The 22,902-nt window shown below is 43.8% G+C and overlaps 1 protein-coding gene across 3 annotated transcripts in view; it reads left to right on the forward strand.

Moving 5' to 3' along the window:
- Window positions 1-22,902, forward strand: part of Plekhm3 (pleckstrin homology domain containing M3) — a 151,160-nt gene that overhangs the window by 20,109 nt on the left and 108,149 nt on the right. For all 3 annotated transcript variants that reach the window (XM_013113798.3, XM_005070565.4, XM_040753447.1), the window contains exons 2-3: window positions 546-1,389; window positions 14,521-15,438. In XM_013113798.3, the coding sequence (XP_012969252.1) occupies window positions 783-1,389; window positions 14,521-15,438 (1,525 nt within the window). In that variant the 5' untranslated portion in view covers window positions 546-782. The remainder of the gene's footprint in view (window positions 1-545; window positions 1,390-14,520; window positions 15,439-22,902) is intronic.

Consider the following 22,902-nt stretch of genomic DNA (forward strand, 5'->3'; position numbering starts at 1 on the left):
ATTTTCAGTGTTGTGCAAGCATTCATGACTTTTGGACTGATTGTGGTAGCCCAGCCTCAGAATCCCTCCCGTCTTTTGCTTACTACTTTCAGTCAACAGATCAGAGATTATATTTGCTCTCAAAGGCCTCTCTGTGTGAAGAAAAGCAGTTGACCTTGTTTCCCATTATCAAGGAGTTCCACACTGCTCTATTAAGTCCTCATACAAAGTAGAGAGTCATGTGTATTCTTTTTTTTTTTTTTTTGGTTTTTCGAGACAGGGTTTCTCTGTGGCTTTGGAGGCTGTCCTGGAACTCGCTTGGTAGTTCAGGCTGGTCTCGAACTTACAGAGATCCGCCTGCCTCTGCCTCCCGAGTGCTGGGATTAAAGGCGTGTGCCACCAACGCCTGGCAAGTCATGTGTATTCTTGACAATAGAAAGTTTGTTGTCATACCCCTGTGTGCTGCCATGGAAGAGGTATAAAAATGGGAAAGTGATCGGACAGACTTTTGTACTCCAGAATGCAGTAAACTGTGTGCCAATGTTATCTTGATTGTTTTCTTCCAGAAACTCAAGGATTGGTGCTGCTTTGCTTTGACAAATACTGCCCTGCTGTCTTCACAGACATCTCTAAGAGTAAGCTTACGTATGACTGTGCATGGCCGTCTCTAGGCAGCCGGATGAAGGTTACTGCCACTTGTTCCCACAGCCGCTTTGCTGGACCACTGTACTCTGTTGGCTGAATGTTCGTGACACCCTTTCCTAAGGCAGTTTACGAGGCTTAGACCTGTTGGACCCCGAGTCATGGAAGCTTTGGAAGTAGATGACATCAGCCCTGCCTTAGAGGTGACTGAGGACTTCTTTAGTACTTTTGATAGTAAGCTGGAAAAGGTCGTGCAGCAAGCAGAGGTTTATGGAATTCAGGAAGTCCCTGAACTGGTGGGGCATGAGGTATTCAGTAACATAACAGACAATGGTGCTTTGAGAAATGTTGCCACCCTGGGCAAGGGGACCATGATTTGGGACCACTGTAAGAGCAGGCTCCTAGAAACCAAAGCTCAAAATGTCTTCCCTGCCAAAGAACAGCTTATGGTCCAGAGAGGGACAGCCCCAGATAACCTTTCCTGGATGGAGCAGAAAGAAGCGTCAACCTTCAACCTTTTCAACATCTGTCAGCGTCGGAGGGACAGACCTCGTTCTGTGAATGATTTATTGGACGAGACCACGACTTTCAAGCCAGGACATGCTCGATCAAGGTCCGATGTTACCCATGTAGACTGGCGGGTAGTCCTCGGCACCATGCCTTTGCAGCAGCAGCAACAGCAGCTGTCCCTTCAAGGCCCTCACTTTGGCAGGCCATCTTTTCTGTTGCCTACGCCCAGTAAGGGTGAAGACGCTCAAGGAAATACAGGTATGCTTTATATTCAATTTGCTGAACAGCTGTTCATTTCTCCTTTGTCTCTCTTATATCTGCCGACTCTCCAGAAGCCACACCTGGCTTCTCTCTCAAGACTTTGTTCTTTGTTTCCAATCAGCTATCTTTATCTTCAGAAGAGATAGTTAGTGAAATTATGGCTCTCTTTCTAATCTTCTGTGTTAGAATATTACACCAGATGCAGTACTTTCCTCTGAACAATGTGTGGTACTGCACACTCATATCAGATGTCTACTGGGTCACATACTGGACTCTATAAACCTTACTCCTTGGTGGGCTTAAGATGTGTGGAGATCCTGGGCAGTGGTGACATGTGCCTTTAATCCCAGCACCTGGGAGGAAGAGGCAGGTGGATCTCTGAGTTTGAGGCCAGCACAGTCCACAAAGCGAGTTCTAGGGCAGGCTCCAAAGCTACACAGAGAAACCCTGTCTTGAAAAAAAAATATGTGGAAACACTGTCCTACAAAATTTCTCATCCAGCTGAAGGGGTCAGGCACGAGTGACATTTCAGGAAGTTACTCAGAATGGGAGACAGAGACGACTGACTGAAGTGATTGCTTTACTCCACGTACAAGTGAGTGGCAGCGGCTCTAGGACAGAAGAAGCAGAAAACACAGTGAGCTGGGCTGCTCCGAGAGCGCTCATAGGGGACACGGAATGAAGGGCATGGAAATTCAGAAACGTTTATGGAAGATGCTAGTCAGAATCACAGTGTGGACAAAGTGAGAAAGGGCAGGTGTGGCTCAATTATAGAACCCTTGCCTAACATGAGAAAGGCCACGGGTTCAGTACCCAGCCCCAGAGGTGGTGGGGGTGGGGGTGGGGAGGAGGTGGGAATGCAGTGGAGAATAAGCAGACCTTTGTGTGCAGAGGAGGAAGGGCCAGTGACAGTTGGAAAGATGGCTAGAGTCTCGTGGTATAGGGCCTTTCATTTTCCTCCAGCGTGGACACAGATGAGTGTGTCTATGTGTATCCGACTATGTGCTCTCCTGTGTGGCATAAAAAGCCATCTTTCCATTTACCACAGCATTTTCCTTCAAGATTAAAAAAAGAAAAACTTTATGACTACCAATTTTTATTACTGATGATTCTCTATTTACTCTACTCAACTATTAAATTTAAATGCTTCTCCTCAACTCACTGGTGTGTGTGTGTGTGTGTGTGTGTGTGTGTGTTCATGCTCTTCAGTACTCTGAACTGAACCTGGGACCTTGAATATTTAGGCAAGTGCTATGCTACTAGTTTCCTCCCCACTCCTCCAGCCCCTGGTTGGTTTTCTGTGTGTATGTGCATGTATTTGTATAATTGTTTTTGTTGTTGCTTGTTTTGTTTCTTAGAAGTTCTAAGCATTGAATCTTGGCTTGCTAGGTAACATTCTACCATGGAGCTACCTCACAGCCTTTATTATCTTCTATGGCCAACTGCTAATTAAAAAGAAATAAATTTTATGTGCATGAGTGTTTTGCCTGCATGTATGTATGAGCGATGTATGAGTGCAGTGCCCCTACTGGTCACCGAGGTGGATCCCCAGGAGTATAGACAGTTGTGAGTCACCATGTGGGTGCTGGGAATAAAACCCAGGTCGTCTGTAAGAGCAACAATGCTCTTAACCACTGAGGAATCTCTCCAGTCCCATTACTACTATTTTTAAGTTAGCTTCAATGTGTCAATTGATACATTGAGCAGTTTAAGAAGTAAGGTTAATTTGTAAGTGTGATCCGAGACAAGATATCATTTGGAATATAGATAAGGTGATGCAAGGTTTCTGTCCATGACATGCCACATTTCCACATTCAATACCAAGTCACCCTTTAAGACTCTTTCCTTCCCTGTCAGATTCACAACTTACCATTTCTTATCTTTCCTTCCAGAGCAGTGGTTCTCAGCCTTTCTAATGCTCGACTCTTTAATACGGCTCCTCATGTTGTGGTGACCCTCCACACATAAAATTATTTCGCTGCTACTTCATAACTGTAATTTTGCTACTGTTATGACTTGTGTAAATAGCTGAAATGCAACCCCCAATGGAGTCATGACCCACAGGTTGAGAACCACTGTTCCAGATTCATAATCTTCCAAGAACAGCTAGCAGAGTTACAAGTATAGGACCCGAAGGAAAGGGACATTGTAAAGTGAGGAATGTGGTGACTGTTTTAGAGAATAAAGAGACAACCCATTGCTGGACCCCTGTGCCTAGAGGACCCGATAGCTTTGCATTTGATCTGTTACTCCTATGAAATAGGTAAACTCTTCAACAAGCAAATAACCTCAGTAGATTGTTAGAATTCACATGGCATTTTGTCATTAAGTCACCTTAACCATTTGTAGGTCTTCAGCAGGTCCCAGATGAAGAGGTTATCACATTTCCAACTTTATTTTTCCAGTTTGTTTTGATTGTAAATCCAAGAATTGGGCATCATTGGTATCTTTAATGCCCTGGTCTTTCCCCTTTAAGTATCTGACAAATGTGATCATTACTTTTTTTGATTTTGCTTATTTTTTTTTTCAAGGCAGGGTTTCTTTGTGTAACCCTGGCTATCCTGGAACTCTCTCTATAGACCAGACTAGCTTGAACTTAGAGAGAGCGGCCTAAGTGCCGAGTTTAGAGGTTGTGATTGTTATTCTTTTGTTCTTGAGTTTTAAAATTCCAAATACTAATTTATAGTGAAATATAGGTAATGATTTCTGAAAAGGAAATTATAACACAGGGACTTTGCAGGTTTAGAATAACACATCTTTTTTTGTTGTTGTTGTTGTTTTTTTTTTTTTTTTTTTGAGACAGGGTTTCTCTGTGGCTTTGGAGGCTGTCCTGGAACTCACTCTGTAGTCCAGGCTGGTCTTGAACTTACAGAGATCCACCTGCCTCTGCCTCCCGAGTGCTGGGATTAAAGGCGTGCGCCACCAATGCCCGGCTTAGAATAGCGCATCTTAACCAGTGCTTGGTCATTACAATAAGAATAGACAGACTTGAGCAAAAGGCATGGCAGGTGTGTGGAACATTATTTTAAGATATGTTACATTTGTTTATGCTGTGGAACATTTGTTTAATGCCTCAAAGATGTGTTGCATTTGTTTAACTCTGTGAAGATGTGTTACTTTGGCTGTCTAAAACACCTTTTGGTCTAATAAAGAGCTGAAGGGGTGATAGCTGGGCAGAGAAACGATAGGCAGGACTGGCAGGCAGAGGGAATAAATAGGAGAAATCAAAGAGCAAGCAGCAAGAAAAGAAGGAGAGAGGACACCAGGGGTCAGCCACCCAGCCACATAGCCAGCCAGAGTAAGAGTGAAAGTAAGATAAAGGAAGTAGGTGAAGGAAAAAGCTCAGAGGCAAAAGACAGGTGGGTTAATTTAAGAAAAGCTGGCTAGATATAAGCCAGACTAAGTCGGGCATTTATAAGTAATAATAAGTCTCCATATGATTTATTTGGGAGCTGGGTGGCGGGTCCTCAAAGGAGCCAAAGAGTAAATACAACAACAGGCAGGCTTCTTACATCTTTTCTTTCTGATAAGCTCTGCAGAACAGACAACATGTGTCATGTTTTATTGCCTACCAGGTAAAGAGCAGGGGCCAGCAGGGGCCTCCAGTACTTGGGCTGGGAGAAAAAAGCATTCTGGATTGTGGCTGATCACCCATTTTGAGGCGTACACAGTTCTCATCTAGGTGTCTGCAGAGAACTGATGTGAACTGACCCTGTGGATTTGGAGGCACTGAAATCAGCCAGTCTCCTGGGGTCAAGGCTGTCCCACAGGGTGAGTTCTCAGTGACAGAGCCATCAGGGCACAGCAGACACTGGGAAGGCAGTAAGGTATGAGCTGACATTTGGGGTCTTGTGACATTATTTGTCTGTCTTATTTTAGAAGCTTGTGAATGCATTCTTGAGACTGCATTGCTTCAGACATAGGTAGACCAGGGCTGACTCTTTCAAAAGGAATGTTGACTGAACTAGTGGAGAAAGGATGCTTCAGGGGATCCAGCCATGGGATATGGCTCGAATCCAGTCTCATTATTACAGTGTGCAATATGTGAAAATGACTGGCTAATAAATGTCAGGGGGTTAGGTCATAAAATGATAAAAAGGAACAGACCTAAGACAAAGTGGCAGCAGTTATTATAAAGGATTTCAAAGTATGTGTTGGAGCCAACGCTTCCTTAGGCCCTTAACATCCTAGGCATCTTAACATCCTAGTGTCCACTGAACCCAGAAGCTGTACCATTCTGAGGGCTTTGACTCCATCATAAGAATGTCTGATTTCCAGCCCTAGCAGTAACCTTAGTTGTATAAAGACATGCTCTTAAGGAATATAGATGAGTGTCCGTCCTTAATGTTCCTCCACTCTGTGTCACTGTCTTGTTATTCACTGAGGAACAGAATACTCACAGGCATGAAGGAATTCCTCAGAGGATAAAGAAGGTAGAGTCCTGCCGTCACACGATGAAGTCCAAATACACACACACCTTAAGGTAAAAAGTTCAATGAGCATGTGACTGTTAGGTCTGTTGTTGTATTTTCAAGACAGGGTTTTTCTCTGTAGCCCAGGATGGCCTCAAACTCAGAGATCCATTTGCCTTTGCCTCCTAAGTGCTGAGTTTACAGGCATGGTCCACCACCTCCTGGCTAGGAATGTTTTTATATATGAATAATAGGTTGTATGCACACACATGCACACCTATTAAGTGAAGACACGTGGTAGATGAAGATAAGACTGTCTAGAAAGAATATTCAGCTAAGACTCAGGAGTCTTACCCCAACTCTACCCCTGACTCACCATGTAAAAAACCTCTTATTGTCTCTTTATAAACCTACTGAGAGATTAAATTATCTCTGAAGTCCTTCCCAGCCCTAAAACTGCATCATTCTAGGATGTTTGAACGGATTCTGACTCGTGGTCGTGTGGGAGCTAATTGCTATATTGAGATCAATAATTAAAGATGATTTTCTGAAACAAAAGTTTGGTTAGACATTTTTGACAAGTGAGAGATTTCTATGTGACTTGCAAGTCTACTGCTGCACGAACTGCAGTGGTAGCTTTTTAAATGAAAAAAAAAATTAAAGGAATCTTTTGTATTCGCTATAGAGCCCTGAAACTCAACAAACTGCCAGAATGGAACTCACTTTTCCTCCCCATGTTCACATTTTCATCTGCTTCGCGAGGGCAGTGGTCAGCCGAGCTTTTGTTTCGGTAGGTGCCGCTCTGGTGACCCGGCCCGCTCCTGGGCTTGTGTTTTCTTGTTCTGAGTACTTGAGGAGAAGGTGTCAAGCAGAGATGTTCTTTCTGCCCAGACAGACCGCTGCAGTCTAGTCCTTCATCCCGAGCTTTGTGCCCCGGCTTCAGTCCTCTTCCCCATCTTTCACAAAGAAAGAGACAGATTTGGGACTTGGACTAAAATGACTGCTTTTTCAATTATGCTGTTTCTCAAAAGCCCCGGAGCCAGGAGAGATGGAAATATTCATGCAGGCTTAGAATAAGTGAGGTCACCAAGACACAGTCTCTTGCTGAATTTGTGATTCACCCTCCAACAGATTAGTCAGTACAAAGAAGTTGCTAAAATAGGTCACAGGAAGTTGATGTGTATGGTCATCCAGTTTCTACTGGTTAATGATCCCATGTTGGCCACCGCAGCCATAGGAGACCCAGTGTGCTTCCCGACAGCCTGTGTTCTAATTGCTAACACTGCTGCTGTAAGGGACCCGGGAAAGTGGAGTGTTTGATGGCCTTTGTGGGTGTTCTTTAATGCATTCTATTTTCTTTTGACTGGAAAAACTGTGGTTGTTAATTGTTCAAACTGCTGCAGTTGTCTTTCTAAAACACAGATCTTTTGTAATACTATGTTCATAGAAATGAAATATACAGGGCTGGAGAGATGATGGTTCAGAGGTTAAGAGTACTAGCTGCTTTTGCAGAGGAGCTGGGTTTGATTCCCAGCACCCATACAGTGGTTCATAACTGCCTGTAGCTCCTGTTCACAGAGATCTGATGCCCTCCCTGACCTCCAGACACACACATGGTGAACAGACATACATGGAGGCAAAAGATTCATACAATAAAACTATAAAATTGAACAAAAAGAAAGGGACAAACAAACCATGCATGGCTCACCATTACTTGTGAAGTCGTGTGAATTTTAATGAAGCATTCCAGTATCTCTCCAGCCTTATGCTGTCCTCTGCTCTGCCTTTTTGCCAGTTTTGAATGGACCATGTGCTTTCTGGATCCTCTTTTGCCCCAGCTGTGTCTTCACATCAGGAGGTTCTCCTTGTCCTTTTTGCTTTCCATAAATCCTCCATTATCTGTCAAGGACTAATTCAAATGCCACATTGTCCCTCAGACCATGCCAGCCTTTTTTCTTCTTCAGCATCCCATTTTTTCTTCAAAGCACATTTTATTCTGTGGTGTATTATAGTTAGTCGCTTCCTCATCAGTCTCCTACCTTAGAAGCCCTTTAAAGATGTGACCATATTGTAGAAAACTTACTGGGCCAAGTATGAGCATGCAGAGAGTTGAAATCTGTGTGTGTGTGTGTGTGTGTGTGTGTGTGTGTGTGTGTGTGTGTGCGCACGCGTGTGCCTGTGCCTGTGCCTGTGTGAGGCCAGAGAACCCCATCAAATATCTGTCTCTATTACTGTCAATCTTACTTTCTGAGATAGGGTTTCTTACTTAACCTGACTCTTGCTGATTGTGCTAGACCATTTAATGAGTTAATTTTGTATCCAGCCCCCAGCTAAGAAGTATTTATTCATTATCTTAAATATTTACAATACGTTAATATAATAGGTAATATTGACCTAATTCTCCAAATGAGCAGATGGAAACTTAGATAGATGACCTGACTCACAGCCATGTGGGTGAGACTGGGATCTAACACTGAATTAGTATATCTGACCCATGCGTAGAACCTATGCAGGTGACCTGCCTTTCTTCTAGGTTTATGAGGAAGAACAAATAAGATATCCTCTCTTTGCCCATAAGGAAATTTCTCCAGGGTAACTGTAAAAAGAATATTTGATGCTGGTATGAAATAATCTTTTCTGACAGTATGTTCATTAAGCTGAGTCTGTGGGATAGTGTCTCTGTATTGTGCCATCCAGAACTGTACTGGCACCATGGAGCATACTCAGAATGGTTCTCATAGTATCCCAGCTTCACAGGCCTCATAGACTTCATGGACTTCATGGGCAGTGCCTGATTAATGTGATCTTGTTAGTTTCACTTCTCTCCTGTGCCTGAAATGAGGAGAAACAAAGGCTTAAATTAATCCAAAGTGTTTTCCCTAGCTTCTGCCTTGAACACATTGAAAGCCCTAACATGAAGCAAACTAGCTGGCAAAGTACTGCAAAGAAGAGGGTATTGTTAGTGATCTAGGATGCCAGAGAAGTCTTCAGTGAGGAAGGAGTATTTCAACTGAGGTTGAGGGCTGTCTGCAAACCCAAGGTGGTGAGAACACCCCACATAGAGTGGGGTGGCAGGGGAATGACCTGCAGCCGGAGAGTAGGGGGCTCAGGTTATGGAGGGTATTCAGACCAGACACACTGACTTAATGTGGAATGTTTCAGATGTCTTTCAGAGCCCTCGAGAGTATCCTGAGAGTCAAGATTAAGATGCTTTACAGGCGAGTTGGCAGGGATGAAGGCTGGGAGTAGGATAGCCACCTTTCTAGTAACCATTTGTGTCTGTGGAAGAGCCCCAGTTAGAATAGCCATTGGCTTTCATTTGCCTGTTCCGCCCTGGGAAGGAGGGGTGGCCTCTTGGCAAGTATCGAGAGGAACTAGTGACAGCCTCTCTCATAAGAAGCACCAGTACTTCTCATTGCTGCTGATCCACCACCCGTCTTCCATGGGTACCTCAGAAGGGAGGGCTGTGGCTATTGAGGACCACTGTGACGCAACCCTATAACCCCAGGGTTGTGTTTGCTACAAATGTAAGTTGCATTCTCTAACCAGCTGATTTTTTTTCCTCTGGGGAAGGAGGAAGGGAGGGAGGAAGGGAGGGAGGGAGGGAGGGAGGAAGGGAGGGAGGGAGGGGAGAGAACCAGTTAGGCAGCTCTGCTAGTCTTTATCCAGTGACTTAAATGAAAAGAAAGTGGGCCGAGTGAGGATAGATGGAGTAAAAACCAGTACGGAAAGACGGGACCACCATTAGGAATGCCATGTCCTGCCTTCTGTCTTCTCTCAATAACCAACTCTGTTTTCTTCAGTGTCTATTGCCGACACTACCTCCTCGCCAAGATGTACCAGAACTTCTTAGATGCCCATCTCTTCTGAGGTTCTGAACCTTAGCTGTATTTGTTGAAAGGCTTTCAGTACTTCGTGCTTCATAGTGTGGACACTTCGAGACCCATTTTATTTCCTTCCTGTGGGAGATTCTAGCCAAGTCTCCTGTTGATACATTGCACAGATATTGGTAGAGACAGCCACCCGTGTACAGGAGAAAGAGATAAAGACGTCTGCCCTTGGAGGAGTGAGCTCTTTGCAGAAAATACAGCAAAGTGGTGCGGTAGAGGAGGACAGAGGATGTCCCTTGCATTTGAGTGATAAAGGATAGTCTCACTGGGGAGGTGGAAATGGAATAGGCAGGTAAATACATAAGGCATTGGAACTAGAGTTACAAATTCCAGGAAATATTGCAACTTCAGAGGCCTTTTGGCTTATATAAGAGACATAGGGAGGATTGTGGATAGAGTACGAGAAAGGGTGAGAGATATTAAAGAGAAGTATCATATGTTAAATAGTACCCCGCAGAATATGGATTATTGATGTGGGATTGTGAAAATAATATAATAAAATTTGAATATTCTGATTTTTTAGATTAGAGATACATCCTGAAGCATTTATAGTGAAATGATATAATGCTTATAATTTGCTTACAAACATTCTAGGAGCTAAAAATGAAGAGTTGGAGAGAGTTACAGGTGATAAAGCATGTAGAAACTTGATCGGTGTGTGTTTGTGTCTGTGTGTGTAGTGTATGCATATGTATGCATCTGTGTTTGTGGATACACTTTGTGTGTGGTGTATGAATATGTGTGCATCTGTGCTTGTAGATGCACTTTTCTCTGTGTGTGTGTGTGTGGTGTATATATGTATACATATGTGCATGTGTGTATGCATATATACACATGCATATACATGTTTGTGTGAATGCACTCGTGTATGTGTGTATGTGTGGTGTATGCATATGTACATATGTGCATGTGTGTATGCATATGTACATATGCATATACATGTTTGTGTGAATGCACTCTCGTGTGTGTGTGTGTGTGTATGTGTGTGTGTGTGTGAGTGTGTGTAGATCAGAGATGAACAACATCACATGCTTCCCTCTGTCTCCCTCCACCTTGTATTTTGAGACAGGCTTCTCACTGAATCTAGAGTTCACAGTTTTGGCTAGATTGGCTAGTGTGCAAGTCCTTATCCCCTAAGTACAGGAATTACTGATCTGCACCCCTACCTGACTGTTTACATGAGTGCTTGGGATCCAAACTCAAGTCCTCATTTGCACTTTACCTATTGAGTCATCAACCCATGCCAATGCGTTTTGAAACTAAATAGTGGTCACTTCCTCTGTCTTCGAGGGTGTTTGAAATTTTCCATAATGGAGTATACTGAAGGTCAAGCTTGGGAGCTTGGACTAAGTAAGTATGGCATTTAGGATGTGTGAAGGGTTTTGGCCTGACAAGAGAGACCCAGGAAAATTAGCTTGGGATACTGTGGGATAGCCAGGAAGGAGGAGGCAACTTGGATCCTGATGAAGGTGACGCCATGAAAAAGAAACTTTTTGGGGAACTGATGAGGAAGTAATGACAAAAGAGGAACTCTGGTGGGCGGGGCGTACAGAAGTTAATCAGGCTGCCTGCTGGGAACATTTTCCCTTCCCCTTTAGTCAGTAGCAAACCTGCATCTCTGGGGATGACCAGGAGGGGGGAAAGGATCTTCCCCAAGGAGGAACTGAAGCTGCATGCTGGGCAGCAGGGAGTGGAGGTGAGATGGCCGGCTGCCGGGGTTGTTATGAAGAATTTCTGGGTAGTAGTTTCATTGTGAAAGTTCCAGGTCATGGTGATTTATTTAGAGCAGGTTTCGCATTTTTTGTTTGGTTTGGTTTTTGCTCTAGAAATGGTGTAAATCTTATTAGTGATCCTATCTGAATCACTTATAGTCATTAAGATTGAAATTCCCTTGTGAAATTGAGCACTTTAAAATGTATATGTAGGCCGGGCGTTGGTGGCGCACACCTTTAATCCCAGCACTCGGGAGGCAGAGGCAGGCGGATCTCTGTGAGTTCGAGGCCAACCTGGTCTACAGAGCAAGTTCCAGGACAGCCTCCAAAAGCCACAGAGAAACCCTGTCTCGAAAAACCAAAAAAAAAAAAAAAAAAAAAAAAGTATATGTAAACTAAATGAGTTAAAATAAAAAGATCTGGGTGAAACTACAACTGAGGCTATATGTGTTTGTGTGTGTATATATACATATATATATGTATATATATCTTCTGATTTGTCAGTAGTAAAAAAGAATTAAAAATATACTCCAGATCCAATATAAGATAATAGTTGCCAGAAATTAAAGAGACAGGGTAATTCCCCAGGCCCCTATAATTAAAGATGTTAATCCTAGAAGCACAAAATCTAAGACAGGACTAGGTGCCAGCTTCTTGGCCCCTCTCCTATCCTCATGACTTTTGTTTGTTTGTTTGGAGTAAGGGCTTTTCACTGTAGCCCAGGCTGGCCTCACACTCAGGTGGTCTTCCTGACCAAGCTTCCTGAGTGTTGAAGCCTAGAGAACAAAGATAGAAGGTCTTATTGGGTGGGAACCAGTGTTGGAGCACAGGTTAGCTTTAGTACCCTGGAGATTTCCTAGTGAGACCTCTTGTCCATTCATTCTACCTAACCTGTCATCTCCATTTGAGCTTTACCTCAGACAGGAGTGAGAACTCTGGTTTGCTTTGCTGCTGCGCCAAGCACAGTTATAGGCAAGCTGGGAATTCATTCCCAGTAGCTGCAGTAAAAAGCTCTCAGGCAAGTAAGGAGAGGAGGTGGCAATCTCTGTCTAAAAGCAAGAGAGGCGGTTTGTTTTACTCAAGGACTCAGAGCTGAGCCACCAGGTCACCTGAGAAAGAAGAGTGGGGCGCACAGCCTAGGTCTGATTATGCAGCAGGCAGCCTGATGGAGATGAGAGGGGAGAGGTGGCAGCGGTGCCTCCGACAGCCCTGCCTCGCTCCTGATTGTCAGGAGAGAAAGATGCCCAGAGAGTAGGCATCCATTATCTCTTCCCACAAAGGGATTAGTGTGGGTTGTGAGAAATTAACGGCTTTTTAGTTACCACAGAAATAGTAATGAATTAGCATTAGGACCAGAGATGTAAGGCAGCTAAAATAGGCCTTTCTCCACCTCTTTTCTCTCCTGTCTTCTGTTGGCTTGCTATTTTAAAATGAGAGCTAGCTAGCCCACTGTCCCCACCCCCTTTCCCCTTTCTTTACCCTGAGCAGAAATCATCCGTCCCCTTTGCTAGTGGAGTCCATCTTCAGGGAGTGACTCAGTCTGTAGCTGTCTGTAGAATGTGTCAGCAGAGGGATTGAGAAACGATTTAGATTTTAAATGTTCTACCAGGTCACTTCTTTGTGACCATTCCCATGCATAGACATACTTTCATGGCAGGCCAAGGTCTCAGGAGACTAGGTGTGGTAGTCCCACCTGTTGTAAGTACCCAGGAAGCTGTGGCAGAAGGATCTAGAGTTTGAGGCCAGTCTTGGCTACAAAAATGAGAGCCTGTCTCAAGAAACAAGGTCTCAGGAGTCTCTCTACTGACAGTGCCTTTTATCCAAGTATACTGCCATGGTGTTCAGTATCAGTTATCATGGGTTAAAGATGCTGTGACTAGATAAACATGTGTAAGTGTGGGAAGGGAGAAAGGTCAGGAAAGGAATTACACCTACATTTGTCAGATGCTGTGTTAGAAGCTTTATTTCTGATTTAACAAGTACTTTTCTTTTGTTTTTCAGTTTTTATTTATTTGAGACAAATACTTGCTTTGTAGTACAGGCTGGTATGGCAGTCAGTGTGTAGCAGGCTAGTGTTAGACTCAAGATTTCTGTGATCCTCCTGTCTCAGTTTTCCTAGTGCTAAGATACAAATATATATATATATATATATATATATATATATATATATATATATATATATGTTTATATCTGTACCCACCTAACAAATGTTATACTTACTAAGGACCCACTGTTGTATCGATAAGGCATTGTCCTGTGTGCCGTGCTATAGAAAGGAAAAGAGAGCATACTCCATTAGTGAAGACAGACATTAAAAAACAAATAAAATATTTGTTTGTTTGGACATTAAATAACTTATGATAATATAATCTGATTGTAGCCTGTGGTAGAGGAATAATGTAGTAGGGCTGCCTGATGCTGACCCAGGGACATGTCTCTACCGAGGAGATGGGGGAAGGCAAGAGAAGCCAGGAGAAAGTTAAGTATGTGGTCACAGCCGTAGGATGCAATCTTGTAAGCCAAGGGCACAGCATAGCACAGTCAGACTCAGAGAAAACTCACACCTGAGGTGAGAGACCCAGGGTTGAGATGGTGCTGCCTAGAAGGGCTGGGTTCTGCCTTGAGGGATGGTGGGCTTGCCTGACAAAACAATTTATAAGCGCATAGTTAACACTCTGTGTTTCTGTTCTCCCCTTCTGGCTTCACCAGTCCAGGAAAAGACAAAAGTCTGAGCAGGGAATTAGCTTGTGTGACAGGAGTACTCTCTTGTATGTTGGAACTGCATAATTTACCTAGAAAAGGAGGAGCCTGGCGACTGTGACTGTGTGTACAGGGCATACCTGTTCTGTTCACAGCTTTCCCAGCATTTCTGGGTTGCACACAGGCCTCTGTGTCACATTGACGTTCTATACTCTGTATGTACTCATGCACACCTTTATCACCTCAGGGTGGGAAATTTCCCCAGAGACATCTTGCCAGTTATGTACCACCCTGGAATTTTACTATTCTGCTTTGTTTAATCCGAATTAGAAAGATGCCAGCTGCCAGTGTGGTTGGTTTCATGTACCTGCCTTCTCATAATGATTACTTTGGCTTTTCTTTTCTTCTTTCTAGAACACAAGCAGACGTTCCCAAACATACTGAAGAAGGGTTACCTGGAGATCAGGAAAAACCACGACAGTTACTGGCAAAGCTGTTATGCCGAGCTCTCACCCTACAACCTACACTTCTACAGCCTCGACAGTAGTGGGAATCAAAGCCTGTATGCCACGTACCAGCTTTCACAGTTCCAGAGCATATCTGTTCTAGGCAATCTTGAGGCCAGGATGGTAGACACTGTTCTCTATGACAATTCTCAGCTGCAACTAAAGGCAGAGTCCCCGTGGGAGGCATTGGACTGGGGGCAGAAGCTCTGGGAAGTTGTACATGCTACAGTGCCCAATTACATAGGCCGGCAGGAGGAGCCAGCAAACTCACCAGGACTTGGTACACAGAACCACTGTTTACAGAAGAAATCCAGTGGGCTGCTGTCCTCCCCTGTTCTGGATAGCCCCAAACAGTACCAAAACATCCTCAAATCAGGGACACTGTACAGACTGACCGTCCAAAACAACTGGAAGGCATTTACATTTGTGCTGAGCAAGGCCTATCTTATGGCCTTTCACCCTGGCAAGCTGGACGAAGATCCCCTGTTGAGCTACAATGTGGACGTGTGTCTGGCTGTGCAGATAGACAACCTGGATGGTTGTGACTCTTGCTTTCAAGTCATTTTTCCCCAAGATGTCCTCCGCCTCCGGGCTGAGACCCGACAGAGGGCTCAGGAATGGATGGAGGCTCTGAAGACAGCAGCCAATGCAGCGAGGAGTTCCGAACAAAACCTGCAAGTCACACTGAGGAACAAACCCAAGGACCAGGTCGGTGGCCATGAGCTACGGAAGAACAAACGCCAGTCCGTGACCACCAGCTTCTTGAGCATCCTGACAACGCTGTCTTTGGAGCGAGGACTTACCGCTCAGAGTTTCAAATGTGCAGGTATGGAGTGCGTGTACAGCCTTGGCTTATTTGTGAACTTTTTCAGAATCCTGCAATGGGAATTCAGTTAAAAACCTTCTCATGTGACAGTTAAAGATGTTTGTTAAAATCATTGCTTATAAAAAGTATCTCTCCTCCAACAAGTATACTTCACTAACACTTGCTGAGTTCCAGTTCAGCTAGGACTACAGAATGAGACGCTGTCTAATTAAAAAAAATAAAAAATTTAAAAAATTCTAAGCAACCCACAGGAGGCTAAGTTGGGATTGCCATGGGTTGAAAGCTGGTGTGGTCTATATTTCAAGTGTCAGGTCTGTCAGAACTATAGTGTTACAGTACCAGATCTTGTCTCAAAAATAGCTCAAACCAAACCAAACCAAATCTATCCATTCTAATACTCATTGGAAAGCAAACAGAAGCCATGATGTATCTCAGCGAATCCAAATGACTTGGCCAAAGCTTGACCAGACTGGAATTTAGGCTTCCTGAGTCAGCCGTCATCCTGCTTCCTCTACCTTCTTGAATACAGATCACTGTGATTGTCTAGGTCACAGATTGTTTCATGACAGAATTTTTTTTTTTTTTTTCGAGACAGGGTTTCTCTGTGGCTTTGGAGGCTGTCCTGGAACTAGCTCTTGTAGACCAGGCTGGCCTCGAACTCACAGAGATCCGCCTGCCTCTGCCTCCCAAGTGCTGGGATTAAAGGCATGTGCCACCAACGCCCGGCTTCATGACAGAATTTTAAGTTCTAGTAACTACTGGCACTCCTTAGGCAAGGCAAATGTTTCTACCTGGTGGCTGAGAGTGACCATGACTTTGTCAGCTCCTGTTTAGGGTAGAATCTATAGAAAGTCATCATTGAAGGCAGTGTGGAGATGGCTGAGAGGTAAACAAGTATTCAGCAGGTGACTCCTGAGGCATGAGGGGAAGCCCTAGTTCCTGGAGCCACTGTGTGAGGGTGACACAGAGGGGCCTCAGGCCCAGTGTTCTCTTCTGTCCATCTACTGTAAGCTAAATTAAAATTGCCCCCCTTTCACTAAACTCCCAAGTTTGTGACTGTAATTTACCGTAAAGACAGACTGATCAAGAAGTTTTAAAGTCAAGCTTTTTAGACTTAAGTATGCTGTTTAAAAACGAACAAGAAGCTCGAGCAGGGTTTATATTCTCTTCTAGCTCCTGCATTGAAAACAGCAAATGGTGGTGGACAGAATGAAACCCCACACTTTAAATTCAGTGTAGGCACAATGGCCACCTTTCTATTGGAAAATAGCCAACTTTAAGGAGGGTCTTGATGACTGTGCAGTAGGAACTTGAAGGTGGGGTTGGCAGAAGGAGAAACACTGAGCCAGAAATACTAGGAAACCCAGATATGGCAATGCATACTCATATTTCCAGCACTTGGAAGGCTGAAGCAGGAGAACTGCTAGTCTGGGATATACAGTGAAAACCTGTCTCAGAAAAGAAAACCGCATTGGGAGAAGCACTGAGCCAGTGCAGAAGCCCCAGGTGGTAGCGCGCGTGCGCGCACGTGTGTGTGTGTGTGTGTGTGTGTGTGTGTGTGTGTGTGTGTGTGTACGTATATACGTGTATATATACATATGACAGAGCAGAGAGACTTTGTGCTGAATCAGCCAGCTACTTTTGAAAGTGGTTTTGAAATAAAAAAGACAATAATTTTAGTATATTTAGCCTTATTTTTATTTATTTTAGAAATTGTTAGTGTTTCAGGGCCTCATTGGTGCATACATTATTATATTTCAGAATTCAGACATACAACAATACTAATTGCTTACAAGATAAGCATCCTGAGCTCTTAATATACTTGTGTGACTGTGTGACATTGGATTGCCGGTAGGGTCAGTAATCTCTTTTATTGAAAGATGAGAGAATAGCCTAATCTTGTTCCTAAGGTTGTCCCCAGAGCATCTGCTTTAAGAAACTGTGCAGTAAGAGAATGAGGAGGGTTGTCATTTAGTTAGCACTTCCTAATGGAGTGTGCATTTCCCATGTTTTGCATTGAGGAAAGGGGATGTTTGAGAACAAACTCATCTGGAAATTGGAGACTTTAAAAACAGGAGAAGGCAAAGAGAGGAGAAGCAGAAATAGGGAAGCTAAGTAGAAGAGGGAAAGCATTATATAATGGGCAAGAATAGTACTCTCTGGCAGCGTCCCTGTGATAGAATGCCTCCCTTGGCTGTCTAAATTTGGTGTTCGATAGATTAATCTGGCTTGCTGGAAGATAGGCGAGTAGTGGAGGAGGGAAGCCATGGGATAAGAAGTCTAACGTTCATCGCTCTGCTCAGCTGGTAGCACATGCTTTGGCTTGGCACTCCAGCGGGATGCGGGTGCGTTTCTAGTTTAGGGTGGAAAGAATGCTAATTTACATATGTAATGTATAATATAGCAGATTCCAAAGTAAGATCAAGTCTGTTTCATTCCCCCTTTTCAGTGTTCAGCCCCTTCATGATCTGTGTGCTTTACAGGCCTTTGCATTTCCAGTGGGAGGACTATTGGTTTCCTGCCTCAGGTTGAGAATTACTCTGTGTGTCCTGTAGGGGGCAGAGTCTCAAAAGAAAAACTAAAAACAAACTTGATAAACAAACGTGAAATTTTTTTAAAGGACTGGGAGACAGTTTGTTTTATCATAGATTGTTATAGCAGATGGACCTTTGAGGATCTGTGTTTCTTACAAGCACTGTTAATTTAAACTACTTGCTCTGCTTTTTGTAACTCTGTCATTCTCCTTATGACTACAGTCCCTGAAAAGGCAGCTGCACAGCGTGTCTGCCTTCCCGACTGTCAATCGGCCCAGCACATTGGGCTTTATGTATTTCTAAGAAGCAAATTCACACAATTTCATGACTTTAGAGTACCTCTTTAGATTGTTGAGTTTTTAATGTCTGCCTAGTCCTTCCCCCTAGAAATATTTTGGATGCGTGTTGCACTGAGTAGGCTCTTTATTCTGATGTCATTTGATTACTATTCAGAGGAGTCACAAATACTGGCATTTACATATATAAAATAGGACAGTTGGCCCTATTTCACTAAATTCTCTAAGTAAAGAATTCTCTAGATCCCTTAACATTTTTAAAGAGTCCCTATGAAGAAAATAGACCATCCCAGGATGCCTGAGGTTAAAGTTTTGAAGCTATATGCGGGTCTCTGAGTGCATATTTCTTGGCTTGTGTGTAGACTTGGGATAGTTGCATTTTGTTATGTGTGATAGCCAAATGGCTTCCTTCCCAGTTCCATGCTGCTTAGCAAGCTCTTGCTATAGAAACCTGACCGTGTTCATGCCTGTCTCTCGGGGAACCCTGAGCTTGCCAGTTCCACTTCCTGACATCTGAAAACCCACTCACATGCTCATTCGATCATTTAGCGCTTGCCTAGTACTTGGGTGTGCCTGGGGTCCGGGTTTCAGAAATGTGGATGCAGAAATCACATTGGTAACTGCCAAATAGCAGCCATGACAAGATCCACAGGTCTTTGGAGGTGGTGCCCGGTAGGTCTGTATGAAACTGCTGTTCCTCGTTTCTGGCCTATAAATAAGGCACTCAATAAGATTGAATCTCAGAGAAAGTTCCTGTGCTGGACTTGGTGGGGTGGGGGGCGAGTGTGTGTGTGTGTGTGTGTGTGTGTGTGTGTGTGTGTGTGCGCGTGCTTTAATATGGCCTTTATGGGAGGCATCTGTAATTGAAAATGAGGTGTGCTTCTGTGAAATTATGGACTGGAATTCAAAATTGTAGTTGACAATGAGGAATCTGTGATGCTAAAATATTAATGCTTAAAAGATGATTGTGCAGTTTACTGAAGTATTTATGAAGTGCATACCTATGAGAGGTCCTAAATTGGGTTATTCATAACTGCTTTATAAAGTAGACTATGAGACAACATGCCTGTTTTCTTTAGGGGTTTGACATGTGCATCTGCTTATTTGTACTCAGCAGATACACAGTAATTTTCCAGCAGTCAAGAGATCTAGCAATTGAGTACAAGCATTTGAAAAGCCTGGAACGTTAGAGGTGTGACAGAGATGCCACACTCACCTTCAGAAGTGTTCCTTGTGCGAGTTTTGTAATGTGGAATCTGGAGGTGGTTTGGCTGCCCACTCAGGGCCGTGCTCACGAGTGGAACTGAAGTGGGCTGTGGGACTGGGAGGAGAGTGGGCCTAGGCCTCCACCGTTTTCCCGCTGTTGTTTTTATGGTTTGCTCCCTGGCTGCTGTTTAACCTCTGGGGACTACTGTTGGTGATTGTGCATCTCTGGCATTAAGAGCTGTTGCTTTCCTTTTTCTTCCTCTCCAGCCCTGGGGGGGGGGGGGACTTACGGGGAAGGGGGGTTGCTGTGAATTCTTCGGCCATTTAGTGCAAATTCCTGTAATTACCGGCATTGTGTCTCCTCTGAATGGCACATAATACAGCAGAAGCCATTCCTAATTGAGACCTTACAGGAGGTACAAATCCCCTCTTTGTTCAGCCTGACAAATTAGTGCCAGAAAGTGGCAGGGTCCGAGTGGGAATCAAAGGCAAGAAACACAAAGATGGAACTTAAGGCTGCAGTAATAACCCTCTCTGTCCTGAAGGGAAAAAGTAATGACCAATGAAAAAATGAGGGGTTGTTTTTAGTTGTTGTTGTTGTTGTTATAAATTCCCTTGACATGACAGCGCCTCAGGGCTGCTCTATTTATTTAGTAAAAGTGATTAAATAGTAATACTACAGGACAGCCCATTGTTTCCCTGGGCGCCCCCATCTCACAGACCCCTGTTGCCTTGGCTAATTGATTGACAATGAACCTCTGGAAAAGAAGTCTGTTGTTAGGACCTGGGATGTGGGAGCATCCCTGCACCCTGGTGTGTCTCCTGCGTGTGTGTTTCATTTTGTGAACCTTTGCCTCACCTTACTTACCCCTTCTCTCTCCCTCACCTTACTTTCCTGCTCCCTCTTTCTCTCTGACACCAAGAAACAGATAGCGGAGAGTGTAGTGCAGCCTTTGGAGAGATTGATCTTTGGGGTCAGCTCTGCAGCCTTGCTTCGGGGAAGGCAGAAAACAGTAGTCTGAGATGAGGACTGGGAAGAAGGATTGCTGGCACTTTATGTCAGAAAAAAGGTGGTTTTTAACATGTGGGGATGGCTGTCTGGAACTAGTCTTTAAGATTTTCTTTTCCTTCTGAAATTCCTTGCTCAATTCCTTGAAGGAAAAAAAAAATCCTCATAACAATAGCATTTACATGTTGGGGGAGGGGGAAGTTTGGAGCCAGAAACAAAACCTCCTCCCCTCCCCCCAGTGGCCCTCAGTTCCTGAGAAACCAGATTTGATTACTTGAGGATCAAATCTGGCTGTTGGTGGTGAAACTCAGTACCTCAAGGATGCTGTAAGCGGTGGGAAGATGACCAAAGGCCTCTGGGCAGATAATTAATAGCCCCTGGTTATATATGCTCAACTAGCTAAACTGAAGATAAATCCCTAATTTAACTCTGTTACAGCTGTAAAAACAAATCATTTCAAGCCCCCAGGAAAGCAAAATATATTAAACAAACAGTATCGACCTCACTAATACCACATGGCATTTCATGTGATAAATGAAGGCATATTTCTGGCAAGTGCCTGTTTTATGGCATCCTTTAGACATAAAGGATACCTGTACCCTAGCAATACAAGCATCCCTGGTAGAAAGTATAGAGAGGTTAATTATTCATTCGGCAGCTACCAGTTCGGAAGTAAGCAACATTTGTGTGTTGGGCCTCGTTAGTTACTTATTGGCCTTGAAGAAAATCCTGCAAAGTGGCAAAGGAGAAAATGGATCTGGCAACTTATTGTGTGTGACTATTTACAGGAAGATCTCTTGGTTCCCAGGAGCCAAGAGGAGCAGTGTGTACAAAAGTGTTAGGGGAGATTGTTTTTTGTCCCTTGTAAAAATTGGAAGGTAATTTGGTGTACCAAAGTGACAGGTCTTCTAAGGAAATGAACTTAGAAACCAAAAGAAAGAGAGTTTCCTTCGTGTTTCCAGTTCTGCTCACATACTGCTTCAGGTTTGCCTCCCTACTGGTAGGAATAGTACTAAGGCGAAGATTTCTTTGACTAGCATATAGGCAGGTGGAGAATTAGGGGACGAACAACAAGGGGAAGATGTAGACATGTCTTCAAGGCATAGAATCAGCTTGCATAAATAAGAAGCACTTAGTCTATTGCTGCCTTGCTGTTTTGTCTAAGTCATCTTGTCACTGTTTTCGGTTGTAGTTTCTTACTGAAAGGAGAGATCATCAGGGGTGTGTGTGTGTGTGTGTGTGTGTGTGTATGTGTGTGTGTGTGTGTGTGACGCAGGAGTGTGCACCAAATGGCTAAATTTTATTTCTCTAACCCTGAATATGACCACAAAGGTTGCTGGTAGTAAAAATCATCAAATAATTTAATTTGAATGCTCATGTCAATAAATATTTAGAAAGGTGAAAACTTATTTGTTTGTTAAATTTATCAAATATTTTTCAATCACCTTATATGTATCACACATAGTCTCCCAGGATCCTTGGGATATGTAAACAGGAGTGAGGCACAGGCTGTGCCCTCCAAAGCCTTGCAGAAAGTTCCTTCCCTCAAAAAGCTGGAAAAGGTATTCCAGGGAAGGCGAGAAAGAGAGGGGCTCGGGGTCACTGATGTGAGGCCATTGCTCCCACTCTTGTTTATACAAGAGAATCCCCGTGGGGCTTGAAAGCTGAGGACTTAAAGTGGCTTCCACATTCTTCCTCATTCTAGACTTTGGTTTTTTTTTTGTTGTTGTTTTGTTTTGTTTTTTTGATAGGGTTTCTCTGTGTAACAACCCTGGCTGTCCTGGAACTTGCTTTGTAGACCAGGCTGGCCTCAGAGATCCACCTGCCTCTGCCTCCCAAGTGCTGAAATTAAAGGTGTTTTCTTCCTGTCCATGTCCCTCCCCCCCCAGACTTTGCTTTTTTTTTTTTTTTTTTTTTTTTTTGGTTTTTCAAGACAGGGTTTCTCTGTATTGTTTTGGAGACTGTCCTGGAACTCACTCTGTAGACCAGGCTGGCCTCGAACTCACAGAGATCCACCTGCCTCTGCCTCCCAAGTGCTGGGATTAAAGGCGTGGGCCACCAATGCCCGGCCAGACTTTGCTTTTAACCTCCTTGGCCTTCCCACATCTAGCAGAGATGATATTGTCTGCCCCTCCTTGGCTTTTACCTCATCCAGCAGAGATAACATGAAGTAGATGCGTGTAAGGCACAAGAGAAGAGTACTAGGTATGGCCTGTGACCCTGAGGACTTTGTTGTTGGCTGAGGATGCACACAGGAAAATGAGCCAAGATTCTAGGTCATCGAAGTGCCCTGCTTTAGAAAAACATCTCATATAATCCCCAAGACAGTGAAACTTGGGTTATCAGAGGTCACAGTTGTGTTGTTTTATGAATGACTAACAGTTTCACCCAGGCATTGCTGATGGGTAGGTACATGTCA

Source organism: Mesocricetus auratus, unplaced genomic scaffold, assembly GCF_017639785.1.
Source record: "Mesocricetus auratus isolate SY011 unplaced genomic scaffold, BCM_Maur_2.0 Super-Scaffold_100010, whole genome shotgun sequence".
NCBI lineage: Eukaryota > Metazoa > Chordata > Mammalia > Rodentia > Cricetidae > Mesocricetus > Mesocricetus auratus.